The 23,159-nt window shown below is 42.6% G+C and overlaps 1 protein-coding gene across 1 annotated transcript; it reads left to right on the top strand.

Annotated features, from left to right (window-relative positions):
* LOC142892448 (uncharacterized) lies at positions 1–9,518 on the top strand. Its single transcript, XM_076032629.1, has 3 exons — positions 1–259; positions 5,212–5,711; positions 5,745–9,518. The coding sequence occupies exons 2-3, from the start codon at positions 5,691–5,693 to the stop codon at positions 7,542–7,544; spliced, it is 1,821 nt and encodes a 606-aa protein (XP_075888744.1). The 5' UTR covers positions 1–259; positions 5,212–5,690; the 3' UTR covers positions 7,545–9,518.
* The last annotated feature ends 13,641 nt before the right edge of the window (positions 9,519–23,159 follow it).

The following is a 23,159-nucleotide window of genomic DNA, read 5'->3' as shown; positions in this document are numbered from 1 at the left end:
GCAGGGCGAGAGAGAGAGAGAGAGAGAGAGAGAGAGAGAGAGAGAGAGAGAGAGAGAGAGAGAGAGAAGATGACATGAGCAGCACCGTGAAAACAGACGCCACTGTGTTCGCACTCTCCCACCTGCACACTAATCGGAACGCGGCCGCTCGTGAAGGTCGTTCAGCAGCGCTACGCGGTCCGGGAGGATTAATAGAACCCAGAGGGATCAGAACCTTTCCGTCTTTGAGCGGGTTCACTGACTGGAGAGAAAGAAGCAGGTGAGCATCTCTTTATTATGGTCATTATCATTACTCCCTCAGGACAGTACAACCGCAACCCAGTGTTGAAGAACACTACGTGTACTTCAACACTGGCTCCCTTTTTGTGCATTATTATTATTATTATTATTATTATTATTATTATTATTATTATTATTATTATTATTATTATGACATAACTTATTCACGCTGCTGCTGCCGATCTCCATCAGCGCTTGTTAGTTTTGTCGTCCAGTGCTGTATTGTCAAGGTGATTCCCCCCCTTCCCGCCGGTCTGTCTGTCTGTCTTCTGTCTGTCTGTCTGTCTGTCTGTGTGAGGACGGCAAGGAATTGTTGGGGATTGTCGGAAGTTTGGGGATTCCATTGGAAGACAGAGGTCCGTGCATGAGGCGCGCATGCGCTGCAGTTGATCTGGTGTCGCCGATCCAGTTATTATTATTATTATTATTATTATTATTCCTTCTCTTTAATATTCCTTATCTTTTGTTGCCTTCCCCCCCCCCCCCCCCCCCCCCCCCCCCCCCCCCGCGAACAAAGCTCATATCTATCGAAGGTCTCCGTCTCTGGTCTCTATATGACTGTGCTCTATGTGGCTGTGTTCTATGTGACTGTGCTCTGTGTGAGTGTGCTTGTGGGTCAGTAGGCGAGCCCGCGCAGACAACTGGAAAAGTCCCGTGTCTGCTCCCAGGACACACTTCTTCCAGTCACGTGTAGCAGCTCCCCGTTAAAGGTTAACGCGGCTGTGTGTGTGTGTGTGTGTGTGTGTGTGTGTGTGTGTGTGTGTGTGTGTGTGTGTTAACCCCTTCCTGGTCGAGCCCAGTCTAAACACTGGCTGTGTTTCCGATTACGACAGTTTTGTTTCGGATTGCTTCGGTTTATTTCGGCACTGCAGTTTGAAGCCCTCGCGTAAAGCGCCTGCTGAAGAGCGCCGAAACTCGCGGGGTTGTAGGAGGCCCAACATCGGTGAACCTGCAGAATCTGGGTCAAACGCGTCTCGGTACATAATCAGCCTTCTTGTTTACCTTGATGGTACAATTTGAGTGTATTATTAATATTTATTATTATATTATTATTATATTAATATAATAATATTATTATAATAATAATAATTATTATTATTATTAATCATTATTATTATTATTATTATTATTATTATTATTATTATTATTATTATTATTTCGAAGACATGACGCATTTGATGTCTCAGGTGTGCCTCGGATGAATGAATGAACACTGATTAAATGTGTTGTTTGTCAGACAGACTAAGAAACACAGGTGGTGTGTGTGCTTAGATGTCCCTGCCCAATAAGATCGATTTAAAAAAAAAAAAAAAAAAAAAAAAAAGACATTACTCCTTTGATAAAAGAAACAAATCTGCATATTTATTTTTTTCCATTATCAGAAGTTTGCAGTCTGGGACAGTTTGGTTCTGCCATAAAAACGTGTAGACGCTCAAATGAGAAAAGAAGAGCGACCTCCTGCTGCTGCTGCTGCTGCTGCTGATGCTGTAACTGTTGCTGCTGCTATTACTTTTGCTCGAACTGTTGCTGCTGCTGCTGTTGCAACTGCAAGCAAAGCTGAGCTTGTTGAATATTGTGCTAATTTAAACTGGTCTTGGACAACTGGTGTGTTACCTCAGAGAGAGGTGAGAGGACCTCCTTAAATTTTGCTTTAAGGCTTTTAGGAAGTCTCATGGGTTCATCGAGAGAACTCGTCTGGATTACACAATTGATGGAAACACAAAACGTCTGGCGCTGCTGCTGCCGCTGCTGTCGATTGGTCAGTCTGTGTGCCAGCCGTGAATGTAGGTCACATCAGTCCCAGAGGGGCTGAAGAGCACCAGCTGACTGGAGGAGCATTCACCGGTGTGTGTGTGTGTGTGTGTGTGTGTGTGTGTGTTGGGGGGGGCATAGTTAATTTCTTGATTCTTGATGATTCTTGTCAACTGGTGGTTCATGACCCACTTTTGGGTCGCGATGCTGCCTTGGTTGCGTCACGGCTTTGTGGGCAGTTTAATTTTTTTTAAAAGGGATTTTAAAATGTAAATATTTATAGAGAAAATGTTGGGCATTTATTTTGCAAGATACAATTCAATTCTTTCAATAAATTTGGGTTTCGACCATCATCAGTTTTTTTTTCTTTATCGTGAAGTCGCAACCCAAATTTATTACACCAAAATAAAAATACTAGCGATCTTTCTATGATGTCTAGTCATTAAACTATTGAAATGATTGAATTGAATTGTATGTCCTGCAAAAATAAATGGCCTATGTGGTCTCTGCAACTATATAGTTTAAAATCCCTGTGGGGGGAACTGCCCACGATCCAATCAAAAGAGCTCTGCGACCCACTTTTGGGTGCTGACCCACCAGTTGAGAACCCACTGGTGGTATAAGCTGTGAGCATGTGGAGGTGCTACAGTTGTCCTTTCGCTGCCAGAACCTCCATTTCAGCGATGGGCGCTCAGAAACCCAATGGCGTGCAGGAGCTTCTTCAAGTCTCAACGTTCTATCCTACTTGTGGCCTCCTGACTCCACTGGAGGTTTTTCCTGGCGCTCGTCAGACCATCAAAGACGAGGAGTCTTGCTTTGTTATTGCACTGCGGTCAGGAACCAGAGCAGGGCAGCGAATTACAGCAGTTTAGTAGGCCACAGAAGTGCATGTGACTGGTGCAACACATGGCCTGAGCCGCTGTGCTGCTTTTTTTTTTTTCCTTTCCTTTTTCCAGAGAGGGCTTTAATATGGCGTTGCCTTCATGGAACAAGGATCTAGTTTGGATGTAACTCCGCCCTGCTGCTACTGCTGCTGCTGCTGGCACCAGGCCCAAAAATGTTCAGCCTGCCCAACCCTCCTCTCTCTCTCTCTCTCTCTCTCTCTCTCTCACTCTCTCTCTCTCTCTCTCTCTCTCTCTTCTCAGTAAGACGGTCAGTCCGCCCCCTTGCTCTTGGAACTCAGACACCGCCCAGGAAAGAAAAAAAAAAAAAAACACCACGTGCAGTCATTCCATTCTCGAGGAGTGCTGAGAGGGAAGGGGGGTGGGGGGGGGGCAAGTCAGGGTTTCATCATTCCTTCCTATTCCTTCCTCTCTCCTCCCTCCCTCCTCCTCCGTCCTCCTTTCTCCCTTTTTTATTTTAGAAGCGTTCCCATTTCCTGAAACCCTCTTCAGGAACACGTGTGAAGGTTTGAACTCGCTCCACTGTTTCCACACCCCACTGCCACTTTTAGACTGCGGTGGAGCGAGTGAGCAAGCAAGTGAGCGAGCGAGTGAGCGAGTGCAGCTTGTTGATTGTCATTCCAGCAGTGGCAAAGAGGTGATGACAGGTGGAGCCCCATGTTATAGATGAGGAAAAGTCACCTAGGTCAGAAAAACATGAGCATAGTGGCGGCTCGCCTGGGTGAGTGGGTGGATGGGTCTGAGCTGATATCTTGAGTTCATTAAATGGGGCTTCAGAATAGAATAGAATAGAAGGCTTTATTAATCCAACATCGGGGAAATTTGCATAGCTTTACCAACAATCTAGTGCAAAAGAAGGAAAATTCTATGAATTGAAATAAAATTTTCATAGAGCAAACAAAGGAAGAAAACAAGATATTGACATCATATGGACAGTTGAATTATTTTACAAGTTATGTACGTAAGATTGACGTATAAATAAATTGTGCGCTGATTGACTGATCAGTCAACCTTCTTTTGATCCAGAAGATTTTCCACCGTAGCCAAAAGCTGCTGGCCCGGTGTGGCAAGATCAGACCAGTGGCTTCAGGGGCAGACGAGGGTGGAAATAGTCTGATATGATTGGGCGCCCCTCTCTGTTTCCCCCCTTTTTTGGTTGCCATGGGCGACACATTCCTTCTATTGGTGCAATATCAACACGGTTCCAGTCGCTTCGTGTTTCCTCTCAGTAGGCCCATCAGCACCAGCACTTCCTTTGTCTCTTTGTTGTTGTTTTCTCTCTCTTCCCTCCATTTATTTATCTACACCCCCGCCCTTCACCCTCCTTTTTATTAAGGCACAACAGTCACTTTAAACCCTGATATGTCCTTCTTCTGTCATGTCCTGGTTTCTCCGCGCTCGTTCGCGGCCTCACCTCTCCGCTGCTTGGCTGACCTATATTCAGTGGAGGCAGCTCCACTCGTGTTTACAGAGTGCAGTCTCCCCCCTGTTTCTGGGTCAGTGTGACGGGCTGAGAGAAACGGTCTCTCCCTTCATTTATTTTTCTCGTGCCCAAAAGCCACGTGTGTCACGAGGACAATCCCAAATCATTCAGCTGAGACGGGGAGAGAATCAATTTATTCTAAATGAAGTGTTTTGCAAATTTAAACACAAAGTGCTAAATGAGATTTACAGCCGTGATTTGATATTCTTTGAAAAGATTTTCTCAATATTTCTCGATATTTACAGTCAAAAATTATCTTCCTTATGATCTCGGGTTTAGTTCCACTTTAAAATCACAAGCCTGACACATCTGTCTGATCTGATTCCTGTGAGGAAGAAGGAAAATTTCCATTGTGTACACCTTCCCAGATTAAGAGATAAGGCTTAAAGAGGAATAGTCTTCATGATGTTTTGGTTTTAATGTTTAGCAGATAGAAGGAATATGAATCAAATATCATGCAACATGAAAGATAAAAACAATCGTATGCATTTCAAAATTGCAGGAAGTACAAATGTTAAGCTAGGCTAAATGCCAGAGGTCATAGACTACAGACAGAGAAAATCGATAGCAGGTCCTAAAGGTCAAACAGTGAGTTATTGTGAGCATTGTGTGGTTTCCAGGAGGTGATGCCAAAAAGCAGAGCATTTGTAAATGTGTCTTTAATGACTGTCTGTGCTCAACGTAGTGGTGATATGAGCGACGACAAAAATGCTTTTGAAGATAAAGCAAAGCAAAGTTGATAATGTACCACCAAAATGGATGAACTTATGTTTTTTCTTTATTTTGTCTCTACAGATTTTCATCCGAAGGTCAACTGTGTAAAGAAGAGAAACAGATTGGACCACGTTCCCTCTTAGGCTGAGTCGCTGATGCAGACTGGCTGACCTACATCCTATTGGTAGCGTGGAGATCTAGGACACTTCAAATTTGGTTTAGCCCAGTGTGCCATTCTTTTGCCAACTGCTAAGCAGCCAGCGGGTTCAAAAAAAGATCAAGGCTTTGAAGAACCTTCCGAAGACTGATCTTGTCTTTGTGGGACTCGGGATTCTCGGAGTTACTCCAGAAACATTCCACCTGAATAAATTACGTTTGCTTATCTCAACTTTTAACAATATGGGCACATGAGTCCTTTCTTTAATAGTTACACTGAACCATCAAGTTGAGAGGAAACGTATAAAGGCAGTTTACACTGTCACTTCCTTCCCTTGGCCTTGGAATTTCTTTTCCTCAGCTGCCAATAAGCCTTTTAAACTGGCTACCATAAAGAGTCAAGAATGGAAAATCTGACTTCAGCTCTCAAATCATTAACCAAAAACTCAGGGAATAACCTTGACAGTCTTGAGACATTCAATGGTTACGAACTGTCTCCCTCTGTTCAAGAAAGTCCAGTTCGCCTGGGACGTCTCATCAAACCAAAACCCAATATGTCCTGTAGGCGAAAGCGTGAGTTCATTTCTGATGAGAAGAAGGATGCCTGCTATTGGGAGAAACGCCGCAAAAACAACGAAGCCGCTAAACGCTCCCGTGAGAAACGCCGGTTTAATGATATGGTCTTGGAGAACCGTGTCATTGCACTGAATGATGAGAATGCGAGGCTTAAAATGGAGCTGCTACAGCTCAAATTGCGCTTTGGCCTCATCAGCACTGCCTCGTATGTTGAAAAGAGCCAGCAAATAAGTGGGGAGCACAAGACAGCAAACGAGGAATCATCTTCCTCCTCTTCTGCTCAGTACTACTCCAACGGGTACTCCAGCAGCTCTCAGGTGATGATGAACTCTGATTCCTCAGAAACTGAACAGTCAGGACGCAGTGATGGCCACCGGCAGCTGGCGAGGTACTCGCCACGTGGCTCCCTCTCTGACATGTCCGACGGCTCATCCAGGGACAGCCCGGAACCAGTTCCCTTTGAGATCAAGCAGGAGACTGACAGGTTGGAGATGGATATCACAAATGGCACCACCACGCAAATCATGTTCAACATCCACTGTGGTCTGCCCTCTGTGCCCTCTCACCACAAGCTCCAGCAGCATTCTCAGGAACTGGGGGCAGCATATCACAGTCAACAGCGGCATCAGTACCCCCTGCAACTACAACCTTACCAGGACCATATTGGCCGCATGAGCTCTGTTGGTGAACCTGCTTCTCACCCACCTGCTACCCAGAGGAGTGTCATTTTATATGGCTCCAGCAGTGCCTCTTATCCTGCGGAGACCCGAACAAGGTCCCAGGAGATGGATCTCCACTCCAGCCAAAAGCCCAGCAGCAGCAGCAGACCGTCTGTGTCCATCACAGAAAGTTCCCTGGAGGCATTGGCCGAGATCACAGAAGATCCAGAAAGAGAGTCGTTGGACTCATCAGCGTTTGAGGTCTCAAAAAGCCATGAAGATCCTGACACAAAACATGTGTACAGGGTCTCCCAACTTCCCCAGCATTCCATGCAAGAGGAGCATCAACACCATCCACGGAGAGAAACCGAATCGTCTGCAGAGTTCAGGCAAAAGCAAGTGGATGGGTTCAGCCAGTCTCCCTTGTACCACCATCTACGGCAGAGCCACCAGTCATACCTCAGTGACCAGGAACCGCCTGTGCTGACCTACGAAGGTGGGCTGAGGAGCAGGCCATGTGTCCAAGGTCAAGTGCACTCCTCCAACAAGGACTCGTCATCCAGCGATGGAGATCCCCACAACTCAGACAAAGAGGCCTACTCAGACGATGAGTCCCCAACCTCTTCCCACTCAGAGACCGGGGGCTACCACGCTCAGCAGCAGCAGCATCTGACAGGTGTTCAACAGCTCGCCTCAACTCCACCCTCCTCTCAGGCCGGTCCTCACACCCAGGGTCGTGATCCTCAGGGAGAGGTGAAGGGCACAGCGTTGCCTCACAAACTCAGACTTAAGCACAGAGCCATGAGCACCGGGAGCAGTGGCACCTGCTCCGGCCAGGAGTCCCCAACGAGCCTTCCTTCGACTACCCCGCCTCCTCTGCCTCAGCATCCATACCTGTCCTTCTTGCCACAGCAGAACATTCACGGAGAGAGTCCGGGTCAGGCTGGGTCCTTGGGTGAGGGCACCAAAAAAGAAGGTGGAAAGAAGGAGTCGGCCGGACGACGGAACAAGAGGCGCGAGTAGGTGATCTTGTGATCTTGTCACCTCTCGAATTGAAAACATTGTTTGAAGAACTACCCTGCCGTTATGCCTTTGCCTAAAAAATCAAATCCCTGTACAGTCCTTGCAGCAAGAAGTTGGGCTCCTCCAACCCTTTTTTTTTTTTTTTTTTAACTACGACTCATAAATTATCACCAAAAGAGGCCGGACATCTTGTAGGGCTTTATCATATTTGTACATAGTGTATACATTTTTCCTTTCTTACATCTTTTACATACTTGCAAAGCACTTTTGTTCATGTGATGAGAGGAGGGATGGAACTGCTTTTGTACTTCTGTCATCCAACGGTATGCAGCACAGGAGTACGCATAGTACACATTCACAATGTGATCACACAAAAAAGAATGTAGGAAATGGAGATGCTTTGAGCTTTAACTGTACTGAAATTTTGCTACATGTTTTACTGTAGACACACCTAGCTACACATGAATGGCTATCTGCCTTAATGAGAGATCAGTAGGGACATATCCCTTGACCAAAGACACTAAAAATACAAAGTTCCATGCCTCTTCCCAGACCCTACCTCTATCAGCCCATACTCTCCCCCATCCATCTGTTCTTTTTTAAAAGATTGCCTTTACCTTCATTTTTAAGCACTTAATATGTATATTACTGTGATATATAAATAAATGTATCAATAACAAATTTATATTTTGAAAGAAATTCATAGAAAATTCAACAAAAATGTACAAAAAAAACCCAAAAAAACAAAAAACAACAACAATCTGCAATGCTCAAGGAGGTTTTACAATCAACTATTGTCTTATGAATCACAATCAATGTAATGTAATGTATGTTTGCTGTTGCTACCGGAACCGTCTATATTAAAACATCTCTTTCTTTACTGTTCAGCTTTAGCATTTATGAGTGTTTGTTTATATCCCGTTTACATAATAATGGCTGTCTATTCTGGAGCCAATGGCACTGAATGGGGATTCAATAAATGTTTTTTGTTTTTTTTTAAACCTGTAACCAGCCTTTAAATTATGGTGAAATTCACCAGCTGCAGGCTGCAAAGCCTTTTTTTTTTTTTTTTTTTTTTTTTTCAGCTTTATACACCATATCTTGTTGTTGTGGTTGTTGTTGTTGTTGTTACCGTCCACTGGCCCAATGTATTTATTTCCCTCTCCTCCACGTCCCCATCACTGTTGAAAAATCAACAGGAACAGAGAATGTGTGTAGACTTTTTGATACATAATGTAGCCTTCAATGAAACTGTATTCTGGTGATGTTTGACAAAAAAAAGTTGATGTTGATATGTTTATGGTTTTGTGATCATTCATGAGGTTCATTTTAGATCACAGATATGTGGGTAAATTTAACTTTAAGGTGACGCAAAAACAAGTTTTGACCAGCGTTAACAACTTCAGCAGAAATGGAAAAAGGAAAAGGACATCCTCAAGTTCCCATATGCTTCAATGATGTCAGGGGTTATTTATCGCATTGTAATTGTCATCAGGCACTGAAGAATTACATGCAATTTGATCTTTGTTTAAAGAAAGGTTTTTGTACAATATTTGGCTTTTGGGTGCTTTTGTATTCATGTAAAGTTTCCCCCATTGAATAACACTGTAATGTCCATTTGGTTGCTTTTATATTCTCTGTTTTCATGCAGATGTTCAGTTTTCTTCTTCTACTGTGTCCACTCTCCGGACTGTGATGACATGTATTGGACACACCCCTCTTTCTGTTTGTATTAATCAGTGATATTTGAGTTTTTTGCTGATTGCTTAATGAGAATATATTGGACAAAGGAGAAAGTGAGAGCTAGCATGATTAGAGCTGATTGTGGTTTGGTTGGTCATTACCATAACTTCCTCTTGACATGAGTTTGTAAAGACACTAATTGTTCAATGTGGATGTTGGAAGCATTTCAAGTTTTGGAAAAAAAAAACAAAATAAACACGTTGTTGTTCCTATCAACATATCATGACGACAGCCTCTTCTTTATATGGCAGAGTTTGATGCTAAAACAACTGCAGCTGCATCCGACAAAACAGAGGAATCCAAGAGTGACACTAAAATGGGAAACCTGTGCGGATTGATTGCTTACTGACAGTCTGGTTCATCATGATGTGTACCTGTCAGCTCTATGATACAAAAGGGCTAAGTGAAAGAATAATATCATAGTCATGTTATATCTAGTGTGCGGAATAAAATGGTGTCACTAGGTCACTATTTTAAACACACACACACACGCACACACACACAAACACTCACAAACACAGTGCCCTATGCTTGTGCACTTAACAATAAAATGATCTAATGTGAGACTACATTTGTATTACGACACAACCCAATAATGTAGGTATTCAGAGAAGGTCTTAACTGTCTGAAACAAACATGTAATTACAATAAGCAAGTTTGGGATTTTTAGCGAGGCGTGCTGCTTTTAGCCTTTAGCACTTGTTTACAATACATCAGTGAAAGTCCCGCCAGTGTTTTTGTTTTTTTTTGTGTGTCATTCTCGCGTTTTGACTTGAACGTCTGCTACACAGCTTGCCGAAACAGGTCAGCAGGAAAAAGTAGGTCACTGTGTGCAGGGAGGGAGGAGAGTGGAAGAGGAGGAAGGAGGGAAGGCACCGGTGGATAAATGGATGAAGGTTACAATTGTATCTGTGTCACCCTCGTCTCCTTCAGACTGGAGGCACTGGGCGAGCACCCACTGAACACGACTACCTCGGTTCGTCATTTTTACTCGATGCATATATGAATCCATCTGACTGACTGCTGCCCTAACTGGGAGCTGTTCTGTTTTTTCCACAGTCACGTGAACTTGTGACCTGCTTACAATGCAAACAGAAGATTTCAATATTGAGGTCGTTTCTGCTGAAAATGTTTCTGTGACGTTTTTTTTTTTTTTTTTTTTTACCTCCGCTCAATTGCACGACTCTTCACACTTGATACCAATACACCACTACGCCGCGCAGACAAAATTTCACTGAAATGTCACTGAAAAGCGCCAAAGGTTTAAATAACTAGTTTGCAATCACCACATTACGATAACATCAAGGACCAGATGAAGAGAAAAGATGTCATTTTTAGTTATGGCAGAAAAAACATCTGGAGAACATCCCAGGAACCTTCAAGTACTGGGTCATGTTAGAATACTTCAGCGCTCCTCTGTACACCAACTATTGGATATTATGGTAACATAATTGTTCCCTGAAATTGTGAGCCTGTGTAGACCAGGGTTCATCAACACGGTGCCCGGAGAGAGAACCCACGCAGACGCAGGGAGAACATGCAAACTCCACACAGAGAGGCCTCAGGAGACCCCAGGAATCAAACCCGTGACATTCTTGCTGTGAGGCAACAGTGCTAATCACTATTGGTATCATTGATAATCACATATAACTGAGAGAGTTTGTTATTTCTGTTAAGTGTGTCAAACTGGTTGTCCTTCATATGACCTCTGAAGTAGCTCTCAGGTTCAAGAAGGTTGGTGATTCCTGCTATAGAATAGAATAGAACGTTTTTGGACACTTTGTGCGTTTGTTATGTACTGCATTGCACTAAGAATCAACCTTAAGTCTGAAAGTGCATTTTATTTCAGTGTAACCGCCAACAGCCTGATGCACTGTGCAAAAAAACATTCTCTGGCAAAATATATGGGCTTGAGAAAAACTAAGGGTGTCCAGAAACTTTTTTCTACTCCTGCACTCCTACTCCTGTTTGCTGCCACCGCTGGTCGTTCACTTTAGGAGGCGGAGTAGCTGTAGCCAAAAACAACATGATGTTTGGCTGAGTTTAAAGATGTGATTAGATTTGGAAGTGTTTTTTTTGTTTGTTTGTTTTGTTTGTTTTTGTTTTTGTTTTTGTCTTTTAAATAGAGTGTATTAATCATAAACAGAGTCAGAACACACTCACAGTGAACATTTTAAACCATCATGTAATGTGCTGCTGCTGGTGTCGAACAAAACAACATGTTGTTGTAAACTAAATTGATCCTGTTATAAATGTTGTCTGGTAAACCGACAGGGTTTATTGCACATCATGACCATCGTCCTTTTAGTGGCATCGCAAACAGCAGAGGAACTTTTGGAGCCACGTGCAAACAGAAAACGTGGTTAGTTCAAGTTTTTCAGGCCCAAACAAAACTTTGGTTGTGTTGAGGAAAATGTCAGTGGTTTTATGCTTTGTCGACATTGAAAACGCAGCTCCTTTTTTTGTTTTGTTTTTTTGTTTTTTTTGTTTTTTTTGGGGGGGCGGGGGGGTTGTGTGGGGTGTAAACAATTTAGTCACATGGTGTGCGTGTCTCAAAGCACTGGTCCATGATGATGATGATGATGATGACGATGATGATGACGATGATGATGATGATGATGATGATGATGATGGTGATGTTCTTCTGGGAAACTTATTACACAAGACTCGACTCGACTCTTTTGTTTGTTGGCTGCAGTTAAAGTTGAATAACATTCGTCTGTTTTGCCTGTGGAATCTGAGCAGGCTGTGTGTGCGTGTGTGTACGTGTGTGTGCGTGCGTGCGTGTGTGTGTCACACTCACTTGCCTTAATGCCTCTGTTTTTGTTTTCATTTCCTCGTTTCAATTCCATGCGGTAAAAAAATTAGGTCAGCAGTCACACGTGACGAGTTTGAGCGCAGCCTAAATAGAATAGAGGAGAATAGAATAGAATCCTTTATTAATGCCATATTGGGGAACTGTGCATCATTACAGCAACAACACATAATGCAGGAAAAATATATTAATTATAACGAAGTTAAGAAATAAAATCAAACATTTATAGAGTAAGAAAGGAAAATCTAGATATTCATTTAAGGAGAGTTGGATTATTTACAGTTAACTACGTAGTTAACTGGATTATTTACAGTTAACTACATAGTTAACTGGATTATTTACAGTTAACTACAGTCACACGGGTTTAAATCCAGTGTGCACATTAAGCCCGTGTGACTGTGTGTGGGTAGTCACAAGTGTTGCTTGTGCGTGTGTGTGTGTGTGTGTGTGTGTGTGTGTGTGTGTGTGTGTGTGTGTGTGTGTGTGTTCTTACCGGCAGCAGGAGGAGTGGCAGCAATGAGGAAGCAGCCAACCAATCAGAGATAACAGCAGTCCAGGCTCAACCAGGTGGATCAACATTCTTCACAGGTACATTTAAAATGAGCTCAAACTGATAAAAACACGTGTGCAGCGTGACCTAGATCTGGACCGGGTTTTGTTTTGCTTTGTGTGTGTGTGTGTGTGTGTGTGTGTGGTTCATTACGGAACACCAGCCAGAGGTCATTGTTAAGCAAGAGCTAACACTGACATGTCAGTCAGGATCTTAGAATAGAATAGAATAGAATAGAATAGAGTGGAATGGAACAGAACAGAATGGAATGCTTTTATTTATCCCACATTGGGGAAATTTTAATTATTAAAGCATGTAGTGCAATAGAAAATAAAAAAATTGTATGAATGAAAAAGAAATACAGAAATAAAATAAAGTATAGGGTAAGAAAGACAGGAAAATCAATTATTCACATCTATATGGACAATTATTCACATTATATTTAAGTATAAATAAGTGTTTTATTGCACCTTTATGAAATGTTAGTGATTGAGAAAGAAATCTTCGCAAATCATAAATCCTCTACTGCTCATGGACCGCTGCTCACTCACCATGACCGTACACATTGGGGTCTTTACACTCTTTAATAGAGGCATCGTTCTTCAGACTGATCTTCACTTTTCCACTGTGAGCTTTATTATCCATGACGATCTGGCAGGGGCAGATTTAATACACAACCTCAGGGGAGAAAAACTGCGAAAAAGGAGGTCAGGCTTCATAGCACACCTGGCTAATATGAGCTGGTCAATGATTTTATTTAGGTAGCATTCCAATTAGATAGATAGATAGATAGATAGATAGATAGATAGATAGATAGATAGATAGATAGATAGATGTACTTTATGGATGCCAAATTGGGAAACTAGACTGTTGCAGCACTAAAAACAATTAAAAATCAATAAACTAAGCCACACATATGATGATAAAGCAGCTGAATTGCAGCTATGTCGTGGAAGAGTAGGTAGAAGACTGGAGTCTTCAGAAGGTCGGTCTTCCTAACATGGATTCGTTCCCGGGGGATACCCCTCCTCCTCCTCTTTTCCTTTCCTCCCTGACCTCCGAGGAGAATTCCTCTCCACTCCACAAGTCCTGACCATATACAGCATCTTCTCAGACCCCAGACCAGCAGACTCGACTGCCATGGTTGTGATTCCCCCTCAGCGGCCTCGTTCAGGAGCTATGACTCCTCCCAGGGGAAAGGGGGCGCTACCGTTCATTACAGGGTGCCGTGCAAATGCAGCAGGCAGTAATTCATTTATGTGTATAGCTGGACCAGACAAGGCAGCCAAATTACGGCCTGGGGGCCATTTGTGGCCCATTAGAGCTTTTTAATCCACCAACTTGAAGAAAATAGCTGTACGTCATCCATTTATGACAAAAATATTTTTTGTCATAAATCTTTGAAGCCCAAAATACCGTGGGGCTTCAAAGAGATATATTTTGTTGTAACTTTGCTTTGGTTCATTTCCAACTGACATTAAAGACCGTGTTTTCTATATCTTCCACGATATATTTTTTTCCTCCTATGAGGTGGGTCATCCAAACACTCCATCTGCTCCTGCTCCAGCCCCCTCTGTCAAATTTTAGAACCCACTGTGGCCCCACCGGTCAAAAAGTTTGCCCCTCCCCAATCCCCAGTCTAGAGACACACGCACATGTTTTCTATGATGGAATACTTTTTATTTTTAACACAGACGGAATGTCAGCAGATTACTCTGTTTGTGGGTCCTCAGCAGCTGTTGACTGTAGCAGCGGTGGGGGGGGGGGGGAGGTCGGGCTTTCAATTCTGCTACTGAGGGCAGTGTGTGTCATGTTGTTCAGCCACGTGCGTGTAGAGCTTGTGTTCAACGAAGGGCAATTTCTGTTTGTTTGGTTTTATGTTTTTGTTACATACATGTTTTTAGATTATAGATGAGATTAAAACATTGACTTAGATTTCATAAAGGTGCAATAAAACACTTATCAATATGGCCATATTATGTACATAACATTTAAAAAAAAAAAATCACATTTTCCATAAGATGTAAATATCTTGTTTCCCCTTCTTACTCTGGAAATATTTTTATTTTATTTTATTTCTTAGTTTCTTTTTATTTAATTAATATATTATTTTCTTCTCTTTGCACTATATTGTTGCTGTAATTATGCAAATTTCCCCAGTGTGAGATCACTAAAGGCTGCTATGCTATTCTATTCTATGTAAAGATGCTAAATCATAAACAAAGGCATCTTGAAGCTCTTTTCACAACCAGGAGGAAACCAATTGAACCAGCTGATGATGTCACCCACTTGTTGGTAAATACCAAAATAGTTTTAAAATTGGTTTCATGGTCAACACCATCTTCAGAGTCCAATCAGTTTTGAAACTAGAAGAATATAATTTGGATGTGTGGGTGGTACCTGAGGTAATCAAAAATTGGAGCACCGCCACAATGGGCAGTTTTACTGAAAATGATACCAAATCAGACTAAATGTGCATTATAAATTTAGGGCTACTTATAAGGAAAATATTCAAGTTTTCAATTTAAATTCTTTTAGCCTTGGTTTTTAAACTTTTTAAATTTTAATAATTTGAAAAATTATTTTTATAAGCTATTTGTTGCACCACCAAGGTTTGTTTGAAATGTCTTTCAATTAGAAGCTAAACCATAAAAATAGAATCAGAAACGGAACACCGAGCAGCAGAACAAGCAGAACGTTGATTCCCAGGAGCAGAAGGGAAAAACCCTTGGAAGGGAAGACGAGGTACTGAGACGTCTCCCACAGAGACGCACTAGAACACAATCAGTTCAAAACTCTGAAAGTTGAGAAGCTAAATGGCATTCAGTCGCTTTTTATGCAACTTTCAACAAAAAGGCCCTTTGTGTAACATTGACAAGAGTCAAGAGTGTTATCTAAACCATCAAGGCCTTTGCCCTGCAAGACAAGTTACAGTCAAGGGGCCCAGTTTGACACGACTGCAGGTCACAGGTTTGCATATATTATTGCAATGGCCATCTCAGGTGTGGGCGAGGAGTAGCGTTGTAGTCAAGACTGCACCAACCGAGACCGAGATATAACCAAGACCCAGAGGGGCATTGAGACCGAGACCAGGCCAAGACTGAAAAAAATTATCTGACTGAACTGAAAAATCACAACATAAGAGAACAAATGGAAAGTTTCTTTTTTTAATCTAAGTTTGCTTTAAAATAAATGGAACAGCAACATTTCTTTTCAGCAAGGTATCTTTTAATATTTTTTTCTTAAACAAGCCATTTTCAAAAAAAAAACAACTCTGTTTCATAAAATTAAACTGTAAATGAACAAGGAATAATTTAGGCGACAACAATGGCAATTATGCCAAGCATGAACAAAATGTGTTTAAAAAACAAACAGACTTTAATGTCTGAGTGTCTCAACACTAAAAATTCACTCATCAATCGCACTCATGGTGGTTGTGAAAGACCTCAAACTTCTCCATGCCTTTGAGGACGAGGTGGTGAAACCAGAGCTTTTATTTTTCTGTTATTAACTTGTCATTACAATGTTGGTGGGGTCCCCACCGAGTCTTTGGATAAAAAATCTCCAGTCCGAGACCAAGACCCTTAAAAAGTGGTCTGGAGCCCAAGACGAATCTCCAGTACTAGATTAGACGATTAGATAGATTCTTGATTGATCTTTACAGGAGAAATGCATACTGCAACAGTAGCAAAGAGGTGTGTTGTTTTAATATTCCCTGTCAGGGACAATCATACTTGATTCATTTTAATTTTCCAGTGACACACACTCTCAACTGTCTCTCTATCTGATGCACTTGATGTTTGTCACCTTCTCTCAGGTTGTCAGTCACGTGTCCGCTAGGACTTCACAGTGGGTCATGGTGGGAAAACTGATACTTCTCTCTCTGTGTGAACCAAAGCTGCGGGCCGGACCTGGTTTTGTCAGCCAGTTCAGTCCAGTCGGACACAAAAGCAGAGAGCGGTCTATCCGCAGGTAAGTGAGGCGAGCGGGTGGGTTGCGAGCTCACATTCCAGAGAACCTTCTGAGATCAAGTGTCGAAGAAAACAGGAAGTGGATTCATTCGTTTCCTAACAGTGTCAACGAGGTCAAAGTCATTCCAGAAATGTGCGCAGGTCCCATCCAATAACTCCAGTTTACTTAACTGTTTGGTTTTGTTTTTGTTTGTTTTTTTAAGTTCATCTGGACAGTGTGTAATGGTTCTCCCTCAACAATTATTAATTGCAAGAAATAAAAAGATGCCTGTATCACTTTGCCGTAGCAGAGAGCTAATTTTCATGCAGAATAGAACAGAATCCCTTTATTAATCCCATATTTGTGGAGATATGCATGAGTGCGGCAACAATTTAGAGCAAACAGAAGACAAGCTACTGTATATTAATGAAACAGAAATTAAGAAATGAAATAAAATGAAAATATTAATCGTGTAAGAAGGGATAAACAAGATATTTAAAACATCATCATCCTGCAGTAAAATCAATGTTTGTTTGTTTTTTTTTTACTCAGTGTGCATCTAATTTCACAGTTATATACTCGTTCCCCAGTGAAATCATCAGAGCGATCCCTGATTACTGAGTATCCAGTCTTTGACAGCACATCAGTACAGTGGAAATGTGATGGGGTTTTACATTGTACAGGAGCTTAATCTATTTGATTGTGGTTTCTTCTTTGGACGAATACATGATTAAGTTGCCAAAGTACAAGTCTTAATCACATTACAGTGACACTACCGGAGACATATGATTATTATTTACATTTCATTTATTTTGATGGGGTTTTTTTTATTTGAAATTGATTTTGCATGTGTGCAATATTAAGTTATTTATTGTATAGTATTAAGCTTTGCTTGATCCATATTCAATGTTGAAGCAAAAATTGTTTGGGTCCATGTAAAAAGGTTCACTGTTACATCTGAGGCTGATTTTTGAAATGTTGGACCGAGACTTTGTCCAAGTTTGAATTTTTGGCCCCACCTGCGTTGCGGCTTCTTGTCTGGATTTTTTACATATGCTGAATAACAACAGCAGCAGCAGCCCTGACACTGGTCCTTGCGGAACACCTGTATTGATAAGACGCTCTGAGGAGATGTTTTCTACTTGATTATAACACACTGGGAGTGGCCTGTAAGATATTACTGGAAACCATTTCATAGTTTGGGATTACAGTTTGACAAGAAGTGCACGTGCACACACACACACACACACACACACACACACACCCTTGTCAGGAATGAACATGATGAGTTCAAGGAAACAGCAGGAAGTTTGGAATAGAATAGATGTACTTTATTGATCCCAAACTGGAAAACCACGGTGTTGCAGCACTAAAAAAAATACAAAAAAATACAAAAAATAAACTATACAGCAATTACAAGAAACATTCAAGTGAATCAATATACAACAAACAAACAAGAGCAAGGTGTGCAAAAGACAGTCAGTTGTGCAGAGGCAGGGATAAGCAAGGTTTGATAAATCATTTCATTACCCTTTTATCAGTGTTCCAGAAGAGTGTTTGGCTCTGAAGGGTTCATGGTTCAGATGTTCCACTGACTGCTTCTCTTCTAACTTCAGGGATGGCAATAAGTTTGCTGCTAGCTGTGCACTTGTTTATTACATATGTGTCACCTGATTTGAATGCAGGTGAAATGACAATCGCTCCAGTTTCACCCCCCACCACCATGTTTAAAGAACTGATCAATTGACCAACATCTTTATTGGTAGATGTTGTCTTTCAAGATCTTGATTACTTGTGACCTCCTGCTTGGATGATCATTTAGAATTTGTGACGGCTCTGCTAATGTTAGGTACCGTGTTAAGCTAATGCCAATAGATCACGTTAAACATATTTATTTAAAAGGTATACATTGTAAATGCTAAGCATTACAAGTGAATGTTTTTTACACTGGATGATGACACTTTACGCAATCGGCAGTCTCTCCTATTACCGATGTGTGTGTGTGTGTGTGTGTGTGTGTGTGTGCGCGTTTGTGTGCATTTGTGTATGTGTGCGGGGGTGTGCATGTGTGTGTACGTGCGTGTGTGTGAAAGTCAGTAGACTTGAAGACACCGTGTAAAATTAGAAGTTGGATTCAAAATAGAAGGAGCAGCGCAAATCAGGTCAAAGAATTCCCTCCGTTAATGTTTGACCGTGTTTCTAGAACTATTTATAAACATTTACAGCATTAATTAACAAAAGACACAACAGCAGAACAAATTTTACAATTTAATTGTTTTACTGGATACATTTTGTGGGTGAACACAGCCTGGACTCTGGCAGTGCGCTAATCCCTGGTGAAAGAAACAGTGAACTTGTGCAGCTCCTTGCTGCCACGTGAGTGGCTGGTTAAGTAGGTCAGTCAGTAAGTCAGGAGTGGCAGGCAAGGAGTGCTGCACAAACACAGGCTAACTCCATTACCTCATAGAGTGGATTAGTGTCAACAGGCCCATCCATCTGTTTCAGGCCATCCCCTGGCTTCAAGTGACTGGAAAGGAGAGCAGTGAGGATTCACTTTAGGACGCAATGAAAACACAAAACCAGATCATAATGTGTATAAAGCACAGCAAGCAGAGAAACTGCTGCACAATGAATTTGTTCCATGTAAGATCACACCTGGATCACACCTGGCTTGCAGCCCTCAAGTAAATAGGCCACCGAGTTGGAGAGCAACTACCTCTTTTCTCGTGTTGACAATTCGACAATCAAAGCACGAGTTGTGTGTGTGTGTGTGTGTGTGTGTGCGCGCGCGTGTGTGTGTGTGTGTGTGTGTGTGCGTAGTTTAAGGATGTTCTATTTTTATGTATTTCATGATGTGTCAACCTCCCTAAAACACACATGTCCACACCTACATATTGTAAAATGGATCATAGAATATCAAATTAAATGTCATTGTGCTGACTGACACGTATTCCACTGCCCTGGATTAGTTGAGGTGATGCACTGAAACACCTTCATCAGGGACACAAGCTGTGTGTAAATGTGCACCTTTGGTACAGACCCCATCGCCTCTCTGTTTTCTCTCTCTATCTCTCGCTCTCTCTCTCTCCCTCTCTCTCTCTCCCTCTCTCCCTCTCTCTATCTCTCTATCTCTCTATCTCTCTCTTATCACAAGCAACTCATTATGTGGGATGTTGTTATACCACTTGACACAATACTAACACAAAATATATATAGCAACAGTTTTGACGTCATAGAGGCCAAAAACTAAGATAAGAAGACTTTTTTTTTTTTTAGCTTCACAGCGTGCTAAACTATGGCATAAAGAGAGATAAAAGAAGTATGGTATAAAATGAAAATAGAAATAAAAATAATATAAAAATCAAATCAAGTCAAAGCGTTTATATTGCAGATGTGTAAAATGACTTGCGTATGGCATACAGTGGGCACACAGCTGATATGAAATTCTTGCGAAAACAGGAAGAAAAAGAGGAGAAATAGTTATTATCACACCCAAAGTAAGGAAGAAAAGACCTCATCATGAAATGACTCGAGTCCCAAGATGGACAGAGTGAACAAGAAGGAAGTGGGGAAGACAGATGTCGGCTGCAAGAGCACACAGTGGCCCGAGAGAGAGAGAGAGAGAGAGAGAGAGGGAGAGAGAGAGAGAGAGAGCGAGAGAGAGAGGAGTCCGTTTTCGGTGAAAGGGCCTCCCTGTTCCTCCTCCTCCCTGTCATCCGATCCCCCCTCTGCTCTGATCCAAACACCTGGCGAGGCAGGAGGGGGGAGGGGGAGTGGAGAGAGGGCGGAGAGGGCGGAGAGGGCGGACGGGGCGGGGAGACACGGAGCGCCGCAGCATGTGAGTTCCTGCTCACATGCAGTCGGCCAGCAACGTGTTACAGTAACACCTTCCACAGCGGACCAGGCACGCCGTTACATAAAGAGCGTAACGGGGCTATTGGTGGTGGGGGGGGGGGGGGGGGGGTCAGGTTAGCAGGGTGGATACCTGAGCAAAGTGGAACAGATTGGGGAGGGGTGTTGATTAGAAGAAAAAAAAAACTCTTGCTCTCGCTGTGGAGCGATACAACTGAAGTGACCTGCCAATGAGAAGGAATTAAAAAAAAAAAAGACGAAGCAGAGAACTTAAATAAATAATAAACTCGGCAGTAGGGCAAATGCTTCCAACTCAACATTTGGCGTGAGTGTGGGATTCCAGCCGAGCCGTGTTGTTGGCTTGCGGAATATGTAACACCAGGGCCTCTCTGAAAGCACTTGATTATTAACTGGTCATTGTGAAGAGTACAGTTAACACCATGTACTTTGTTTTTTTTTTGCACTGTTAGAACTGACTCACGGTCAAATAAGCAATGCTGTCAAAAATGTAAAACTTGTCTGTGAAATGTTGCTTTTCCCCTCCCAAAAACAGATCAATCTTAATTATATTCGCAGGTAGCAAAGATTCAGTTGTTCACATTAACAACGGAAATGTGAACAACTTGAAATGCTTGAAATGCTCAAAACAAATGTGAACTTTGCTTGAAGTGTCAAAACTGAAGCAACTTATGACTTATTCCTCACTTTGTTTGTTTGCTTTGTTCGCTCTGGGTGTGTTTTGCCTTGAAGAGAAACTAGGTTAGCGAGGTGTATCTATGACACGGAATAATATTTGCCCTCGTCTGTAAAATAGCAGGCGGAGTCGAGGGGAAAGGGTGGATACGTGGTTAAAGAAAGAAACACAAGAGGGGTAGAACAGGGCTTGAAAAAAAAACAGAGCGAGACAGAGAAGGAAGGCGGGAGGGAGGGAGCGAGTGTGAAGGACAGCACGTGAAGGCAGGGAGTGTGTTGACGGGGAGCCATGTGCGCGCGCCAGGCGTGTGTGTGTGACTAGAGCGGCTGACGTCACCGGATGAGTCACTCTGACTGGAGGAAGCTGGAAGCTCATCGCGGCCCCATTCATGCACAAGCGCGCGCGCGCGCGCCAACATTCACACGTACACACACGCGCGTACAAGGACACACACACACACACACACACGCACACGCACACGCACACGCACATTCTTACACAAACTGGGTTATGGCTAAATGCTATGCTTACAAACGGTTAGGCCGCCGTCTAAAAATAGCCCTTGAGCCACAGGTGCACGTTATGCCTTGTTAACGCGTGACGCTCGCGCAGGAAAAAAAATCCCACGCAAACGGCAGAACGAGCAAACTTTAGAATTCGTTTGTTCCGTTTGTGAGGTGGCCAGTTGAAAGAGCGGAGGTTTGCCAACCACGCGGTGATTCACTGGAAGGGAATAAACATCTCAGAGCTCCTGAAAGGAGTCATCACGGAGAGAACAGCAGGTTGGCAAAATCAAAGGAAAATGATGGAATTCTTATGTGTTTTTTTTTGTTTTTTTTTTGGTGATGTTAAAAACGATGTGCGTGTCTCCTAACAAATAAACCAATGTCTGAAATAATTATATTAATTGTTTAAAAAAAAATTATATATATATAATATATAATTATATATATATATATATATATATATATATATATATATATATATATATATATATACATACGTATGTGTGTGTGTGTGTGTTTGAAGGGACCTGAGATTTTTTAAAAAGCCCAAATTTCGAGGTAAATGGAAGACGCATCCCTTTAACCAAAATAAATCAATTTATGGAACAATCTGAACAACAAAGTCAAACAGTCCAAATCAAACATATCTAGAAAAACAATCTAATCCGGTATTCTACACAAACACTTGCACCAGTCCCAAAAAGGGGTCATTGCAGGATGTACGATTTTGGTCATTTTCTTTGCACTTGCCGTGAACATGCTGGCAAAGTCAACGGAAGTTCAGTGTAAGGTGCTCCTGACCAAACCTGGAGTCTAACAGCCACCCACGGTTAAAATAACATCTGTCCCAGGCTCCTGAACGGCCTCGAGGAGAAGGTCTCGCGGGCTCGGAGGTCCAGGTCTCTCGCACTGAAGAAAGGGACGGTAACTGGCAAGTTCTTCTTCTCACTTGGCACCACCAAGATACGAGCCCTCAGTGAGAGACCTGGAAGAGCTCAGGGAAGGTGTTCAGCAGCAGCCTGAGAGACACAGTCTTCACACAAGCGACCAACCAAGACCTGGACCCCTGGCTAGCCACGGTGGACCCCTATGAAGTCCCCATGTCAACTGCAGAAGGCTTTGAGAGTAGGACCAGCGGGTTTCTGCTTAGGTGGCTGGGACGTAGCCTTAGTAAATTTGCTCTGTGCAGACAGAACCCCCATCAGCAGCCTGCATGAGGAGTTTATGGTGACTCGGTCCAGGGAGCTGTTATGACATCGGGAGTCGAGCTGTAGAGCGCCGGGTCACTTGGACCAAGCTGTGGAAAGGTGAACCTCATCGGGGGGGGAAAAAAAGAAAAAAATCTTCAGCAAGTGTACAACGTGCTGCCGAGTCCAAGTAACCTCTTCACCTGGAAACACCAGCTTGACCCCTCTGACAGGGGAGAGGTACTTTGGAAAACATCCTTAGCCGCTGACCAAAAGCCCTGGGCAAAGGGCGCTACCGCAGGTGACACGACCAAGCC

Source organism: Nelusetta ayraudi, unplaced genomic scaffold (genome assembly GCF_046127955.1).
Source record: "Nelusetta ayraudi isolate G7.1 ecotype Tasmania unplaced genomic scaffold, CSIRO-AGI_Nayr_v1 ptg000034l, whole genome shotgun sequence".
Taxonomy (NCBI): domain Eukaryota; kingdom Metazoa; phylum Chordata; class Actinopteri; order Tetraodontiformes; family Monacanthidae; genus Nelusetta; species Nelusetta ayraudi.
The sequence above is the reverse complement of the archived record's forward strand: the minus strand, read 5'-3'. Positions and strand labels throughout refer to the sequence as shown.